This window comes from Apis dorsata, unplaced genomic scaffold, assembly GCF_000469605.1.
Source record: "Apis dorsata unplaced genomic scaffold, Apis dorsata 1.3 scaffold_400, whole genome shotgun sequence".
Classification (NCBI taxonomy): Eukaryota; Metazoa; Arthropoda; class Insecta; order Hymenoptera; family Apidae; genus Apis; species Apis dorsata.
In genome coordinates, this window is record NW_006263658.1 from 148,674 (window position 1) to 156,697 (window position 8,024).

Here is an 8,024-nt window from a genome sequence, read left to right on the forward strand (position 1 = left end):
GAATATTTGTAAGTAAATATATCAAACGTATATGTAAGTAGTCATATTGTTTTTTTGGTTAGTTTATGAATATACAACTTAAATTAGTTTACAATTACAGTTTTCGATTACAAATAAATCGTACACATTTAAATAGACATTATTCATTTGATATTAATATTTATTAATTTATAAGAAATGTAAATTTTTTTTAATTTAACAGATATTTTTAATTTTACAAATATAACAAAATACATAATAAGATATGTTATAATATATCATTTTTAGGAAATTAATTTAAATATTTTTTCATATATAATTCGATATGTAATCTAATCTTATAACAATAAATTAAAAAAAAGTAAGTATAAAAATTTCAATGATTTTCTTATTACAATACAAATTGTATATAATATTGAATGAGGATTTCTAAAAAGTAATTAAAATAATTTACGATTATTTAAATAAATCTTTTAATAATTTCTTTTATTTATCTGAATCTGAATAATTATTTGAATCTGAATATATTATAAATTCATTATCTAATATAAACAAATATTTACATTATATGGAATTATTCTGCTACATTAACATTTAATCTTATTTTAATTAACAGCAAAAAAAATGAAGAAAAACGTTTTAATAATTATAGCAATTATATCATCGATCTGAAGTACAACATGCGTTTCTTCGTCTTTCATTCAATATCTTTTGTTTTTCCTTTACAACGATTGAAATCACAAAAAATAATGTTTCCCGAAGTAAAAAAAGTATCACGTAACATAAATCAAAGCAGAGCAGTGACCTTGTGTTATTCTCTATATTTCATTTCATATTTATTATATAATAAAAATGTTTAAAACATTAACGTTATGCTTATTGAAAAGTTGGTATAAAAATCTTTTTTTTTTTCATTAAATTTGATTTTATACATGTATAATCGTAATAATTGGATAGATAAATAGATGGATGAATAAGTGATTGATAAAAGAAATTTATTATTATTACTTATTCTTAAGTTGGATAAATTTCTAATATAAAATGATCTTTTACTTTCATTACAAAAATACAAGAATAAAAATTGATTATTAAAAAACTTTTAACTAATATTATATATTATATACAAGATTTATTTTATTTAATATATTTGCAAGATACTTTTAAAGAATCAATTTTAGAAGTTAAAAAATTGATATATAAAAATATCAATTAAGGTTTATTTATTAAATTATAAATAGTTGTTTAAAATTTGCGTTAAACAAAATGAGATAAAAAAAGAAAAGAGAATAATATCATCTTTATTGATGCATTCAATTTTTGTTTCGTTTTATCTAAGGCGAATTTAATTTAATTGAAATTTTTGTATAGCAACTTTTTATATTTATTTTAATCTCTAAAAATCAATTCTACAAAAATATTTCATGAATATTTTAACATCCTGTACAATTTTTTATGCACTTAATTTTAATAAATATCTAAAAAATAATGGATTTTAAAGATAATAAAAAAAATTTTATATTTAAATAAAATAAAATTGAATAATAATTCTGTAAAAATCATTATAAATATTTTTTTAAAAATTAAAAATTTTTTTAAAAATTACACATAAAAGTCATTATTTTTATCATAATATAATTTATTTTTGAAGAATATTTTCTTAATTATTTTATTATACTAAATGATCATTTATAATCGTTTTAGAATTTTATCCAAAACAATTATAATATATGTTTTTTCATTTAGAAGATATATGTAAATGATACATATGAATTAATTTTCTTATTGATATTTCTGTTAATTTAACAAATCACAAAAACATTCTTGACGATACAGATAAAAAAAAATCTGTAAGATCATTGTAGATAATTGAATTATAATGGTGTTATAATAGTATTATAATGGTAACATAATATAATAATATATGAATATGTTCAAAAAAAAAAATATATCGATTTTTACTATTGAAGTAACTTAATTATCCAAGAATGAATTTCAAAGTCTATATTCGCAAGACGAAGTTTTCAGAAGACGAAGACAATTCATGGAATGCAGAGGTCATTGTACGCTACGTCCGTTTATCTGTACCATAGCCATAGCTTGTATACTACACCATAGTTTGAATACTACATCATAACTTGTATGCTATACGAATACAAGAAAAGCGGAAGCACGAAAGAGTATGAATTCTTCCATCAAGAACTAAGCAATAGTCAATCATCATGACTCGTTACAGTTACAAATTGCAACAATCTTATTCTATGCATTCCACGGACTATTCATGTGTCTACTATATTTCACTTCTATGTTCGTTTCTTCAACCAGCCACTATAAGACCGTGTGCAACATCTGTTTCTAAAATAAGAATTAACAAGAAGCTGAACAACCAATCAAAAGCCCCAAGAATTAGCGCGTAACTAGCATTTCGTTCTCAACCATGTAAAATGTGATTAATAGAGAGAACGAACAAAAGAAGAAGAAAAAGAACCATAATAAACGATTTAAAAAAAAAGACAAAGAAAATTAAAACGTATATGAATACATATGCAAATTACATCGTTGGACGATTAATAACACATTTCTTATATGTATAAGACATATACATATACATGTGTCTTATCTCGGGAGGAAAGGAAAGGAAAATAAATACAGTTACGTAGCGGCACTATGATCCGCAAATATATATATAATATATATAATATGTGTGTGTGTGTGTGTGTGTGTGTACACACACCACGTGTTCAAATTTTAAACAAATCACAATTCCAACATTGATATATGATATACTTGTTAATTAATTAACCATATATAATATACTAAAATATTTTATAAAATTAATAATTTTGTTTTAATTTGTTTCAGCTAATAAAAACTTCGACGTAAAACTGAAAATCGTATTATCAATAATGATTATTTCATATCTTTCTTAAACATAAGAAAAGTATAAGTTTGAAAATGATTTAAAGAATGTAATACATTTAACCAACATCGAATTAAAATTATATCAAACTAAAATATAATTCAAAATTAACTCATAATTTATAAATTATTTATATGAAGATAGATAATTATAAAATACATATTCGATTATCTATAAACATAAAAATGTCAATTTTTTCATAAAGAATTTTCTACTAAAGATCATTATCTCTACCTCAAAGATAATTATCATGTTTTATCGCATGCTATCATTAGCGCTTTACAAAATATCGTATGAAAAAGAATAGAGTTCACTTAAAATTAACATAATAAATCAGGCGTGTGCATTTCGATGTTTGAGAATAACGGGTTTGAAGAACAAATGAGTATAGTCTTCAAACTCGGATCCAAGTTCAACGATAGATACTAACGAACCAATAGTCACGGTTCTGCTTGCACCGCGGAGAGGGTCCAAAAGAGAACGGAGCGGCGTACTGTGAGAGACGTAACGAGCAGTCGCCAGCTGGTAGCCGGTCTACGTGGATCGAGTAGTCACGAGCTAGAGAGAGTGTGTATCTTTTTTTTCTTTCGCATGTATGTAGACGTGCGCACACAAAGAACGATCAGAGCGATAAACGCGTGCCGCTTGGCTGGCAAACGTTCGAGAAGAGGAAGCAACCGCCTCAAATAATACCACGATGAATAACTATTGTCATTGACGAACGAGTCAATATCGAAACAAGTGTTTCGATTAAACGACGTTTAAACAAGTTTTCTACGTTACGCTACGCTCTGATGAGAGCGTGCCTTTGGCAGGATGTCGTCGGTGTTTTCGAAACTAATCGACAAGACATCTACCAAATACGGCATCGGGCAAGAACAGCTGATTCGTGGTATAGTTGGAGTTGCTACTACGTTTTATCTCATCAAGATCGGTTATCCTTTGGTGAAGTTTGGTATAAAGCAGTATCAAAAGAGAAAAAAAGAAACTGAAAATATTGTTCAAGTATCAAACCGGCGTAAAAATGATGTCAGTCATATTAAAATTAATAAATCGACTGGCAAGACAACAAAATCAAGCGTGGGTTTGGATCGAGAATTCATTAAACAGCTGATCGCATTACTGAAGATCATGGTTCCCGGATGGCAAACGCGTGAAGCAGGATTATTGACTTGTGCCACTCTAACATTATTAGCTAGGACGTTTTTGTCAATTTATGTAGCCACTTTGGAGGGTCAAATTGTGAAAAGGATCGTGCTGCGAGATGTTCGAGGATTTTCCTTAATGCTTGCGAGATGGTTTGCTATTGCTTTTCCCGCGACATTTGTTAATTCGGCTATTCGATATCTAGAAGGTCGATTGGCTCTTAGTTTTAGGTATTTATATAAACGCGGTATTGATTTATAGTTTGTGTAATTTCAAAAATTTATAAATAAGTATTGTGTTTTTATTTTGTTTTTAAAGAGGACGCCTGGTGGAGCATGCTTATAAAATGTATTTAAGTCAACAGACTTACTATAGAGTAGCTGCATTAGACACTAGACTTGGAGGTGCAGAACAAAGACTGACAGATGATTTATCTGAACTGGCTAGTTCTGTTGCACATTTATATTCAAGTTTAACCAAACCATTATTAGACTGTGCATTAGTGTGTATTGCACTTATTTCATTCTCTTCCAAGATGGGAGCAAAAAGAATATATGGTAATCTGATTAATATATTATGAGATCTATGAATAATAAATTTGAAACTATTATAGAAACATATTAATAATTTACATTTTATTTTTTGCAGGACCACTATTATCATGCGTAGTAATTGCTTTAACTGGACAAATTCTACGTTTAGCTTCTCCTAAATTTGGTCAATTAGTAGCTGAAGAAGCATCAAAACGTGGAACATTAAGAGAAGCACATGCACGCATCAGTGCTCATGCGGAAGAGATTGCATTTTATGGAGGTCACTATACAGAGCATCGATACTTGACTACTGCTTATAAATCTCTAGTTTCACATTTAAGAAGAGTATTAGCCCTCAAATTTTGGTACGTCATGTTGGAACAATTACTCATGAAATATGTATGGTCTGGCACTGGACTTTTAGTTATTGCTATGCCTCTTCTTTACACTACAGTCACATTGGGAAGTACAGCTTTAAAAGCTGATGGTGATGGTATGTATGTATACACTAATTGTAAATCTTATTTTGTAATATATGATATTAATGAATTTATTTTTTCGAATAGATGGTGTAAGTGAAAGAACTAGATATTTAACAACCTCTAAAAATCTTTTGAGTTCTGGAGCAGATGCCGTAGAAAGACTTATGTCATCTTATAAAGTAAAATTTATAATTTATATTATATTAAAATATTTAAAAAATAATATGTTTATAATTAATTTTATTTATTATAGGAATTAGTAGCTTTAGCAGGATATGCAGCAAGAGTTAGTGAAATGTTAGATGTATTTAAAGATGCTGCATTATGTAAATACAGAAGAAATATTGTTAGTAGTCCATCAAAAATGTCAAATGGTACAACTAATCTTGCTTTAGAGAATATAATTGAATTAAAGGATGGTGCACCAGTAATAAAAGGTATTTACAATCATAAGAGATAATGATATTTTAAATATATCTTATTGAATGATAATATGTAAACATTTGTAATAGGAATTATACGTGAGAGTACAGATGGCAGTATAAGCTTAATAGATGTACCAATAGTTACACCAAATTGTGAAATCATAGTACCTAGACTAACTATTCATGTATGTATTGATAAAATTTTAAATTAAAAAAAAAAAAATTATAAAAAAAAATCATATTTATACAATATCAATATTCATACAATATCTTTTTACTTGTATGATAGATAAAACCTGGAGATCATATATTAATTACTGGTCCCAATGGTTGTGGAAAAAGTTCCCTGTTTCGTATAATTTCTGGTTTGTGGCCAGTATATGGAGGCACTTTGATAAGACCAGCAGAAAGTTATTTTGCTCAACGAGAAAGACCCGCTTTATTTTATATTCCTCAAAAACCTTATATGACCGTTGGTTGCTTGCGAGATCAAATCATATATCCTTCAGAATCACAAACAAAAAAATGCTCTGATCAAGAACTTCTTAAATTGTTAGAAGAAGTCGATTTACGAAGTCTTGCAGAAAGAGAAACGGATGGACTTGATGCTTTTGGTGATTGGGATTCTACGTTATCCGGTGGTGAAAAACAAAGACTTGCAATGACGCGTTTGTTCTATCACGCGCCACAATATGCACTATTAGATGAATGCACTAGTGCTGTAAGTCTTGAGGCAGAAGCAGTGATTTACGAAACTGCTAAAAAGAAAGGCATAACATTATTAACTATCACACATCGAGTGGCATCTCTAGCAAAATATCATAAACTATTATTACGCTTCGATGGAGAAGGTGGTTGGACTTTTGGTCCGTTAGACGCGGAAAATACAACACATTTAATAAATCAAACTTATACACAAACTGAACAACATGAAGTGAAAGGAGGGCACTATCAGATATTACATGTACGTATGCTTACATGTTTTTTCTTGCTTCAATGAAATTAATCGATGTTGAAAGGAGAAAATATATTTCGATATTTTATTTCTTCTTACAGGAACTTCATGATATTCATAAGGAGGATACAAAGATTGGAATCAGTTGAATGACAAATATTTTGTATTATTCTAGTGAATTTATGTAGAAACATGTGTGATTGTAAATAGATCATTCTTGTACAGTGGTTCACTATGGTTTTTAAAAATATTCTATTTTTGTATCAACAAATATTGCTATTTAATAACATGAATAAATATTATTTGAATATTCATATCCTGATGTTTTTTTTTTTTTTTAATATTTCTATTTCATTATATCATAATTGAGTCAATATTATTTTCGTTAACATATATAAACACATGAAAAAGCATATGATAAATTAAATATTATCATATATAATTTAATCAAATTAATTTTATATTTATAATTTAATTTAATTTGATATAATCAATTATATCTAATATTATAATTTAACTTAATTAATTTTACGAACATTATTATCTTTTTTCATTTCTTTAAATTGACGTTCTTTAAACATGATTTTCTCCATATCATTTAATTATAATATATTATCAAATTATAATTATGTTTTTATTCAAGTTATAACTTGTTTATATATATTAAAAAAAATATTAAAGTCAAAAGGATTTACAAATTTGATATACATTAAATATAACTAATAAATTTAAAAAAAAGAGAACATAATTATTATCTTTTTTTATCTAACTAAAATTATTAATACGCAATAAAAAAAAATATTTTTAAAATGTTATAACAATATTATGTATATAATTAATATATTATTTTATTATTTATTATTTGTAAAATGTTTTGTAAACAAGAGCATCAAAGTATCTAAAAATACAAAAAATTTTGTTACAAATAAAATTAGCATTACAAAAAATATTAAATATAAAAAATTATATTAATGTTACTAACATGTTATTAATATGTATAATATCACTTTTTAATCAATACAGAAATATATTCTTTTATTTACATATGGAAAATAACAGAGATAATCAATGCCAATCGTTATAACGTAATCTATTAATACGTGATCTTTGCTCTTATTGAAAATTCTTTTCAAAGATATAAATCTAAGTGTATGAATTATTTACAATAACTTAATTTTAACAAAAACAAGAATTAAAATTAAAAAATAGACTAAAATAAGAAGAAGAAAAAAAAAAGAAGATCGAAATATACATAAGTAGCAAGATTATTTAAATAAAAGTAAAAATGAATAATTGCGCGAAAATAGGAAAAGGAATGAAGAAGAGACACGAGGATAGGATAGGCGGTATCCCGATTAAAAGTCGGATCTCGGATTAAACTTTCTTTGGCTCTAATGCAGCTGTGTCCAGTGGCGGTGCCGTGTCGTGGACATTAATTTGTGCCGGACAAAAATTTAATTACGTGTGTTTCTTTGTTTTGAAGGGCCAGCAAAAGCGGCGGGGGCGATGTCAGGGGAAGGAAGACTTACAATTTCCGATGAGCTTACCTCTGAGAAACCTTGCAAACGCCAAACGTCGATACGCCCG

The 8,024-nt window shown here is 27.0% G+C and overlaps 1 protein-coding gene across 1 annotated transcript; it reads left to right on the top strand.

Moving 5' to 3' along the window:
* The first annotated feature begins 3,206 nt into the window (after positions 1-3,206).
* On the top strand, positions 3,207-6,753 carry LOC102672407 (ATP-binding cassette sub-family D member). The gene is made up of 8 exons (XM_006619267.1): positions 3,207-4,272; positions 4,361-4,599; positions 4,691-5,068; positions 5,142-5,236; positions 5,311-5,494; positions 5,570-5,667; positions 5,772-6,446; positions 6,539-6,753. The coding sequence occupies exons 1-8, from the start codon at positions 3,713-3,715 to the stop codon at positions 6,584-6,586; spliced, it is 2,277 nt and encodes a 758-aa protein (XP_006619330.1). The 5' UTR covers positions 3,207-3,712; the 3' UTR covers positions 6,587-6,753.
* Positions 6,754-8,024: the final 1,271 nt, after the last annotated feature.

Bases quoted from the DNA above. Each gene is read 5' to 3' on its own strand.
- LOC102672407 (XM_006619267.1), top strand. From the start codon at position 3,713: ATGTCGTCGGTGTTTTCGAAACTAATCGACAAGACATCTACCAAATAC. The intron at 5,069-5,141 runs GTATGTATGTAT...TTTTTCGAATAG, and splicing joins TTTAAAAGCTGATGGTGATG to ATGGTGTAAGTGAAAGAACT. The intron at 5,495-5,569 runs GTATTTACAATC...CATTTGTAATAG, and splicing joins TGGTGCACCAGTAATAAAAG to GAATTATACGTGAGAGTACA.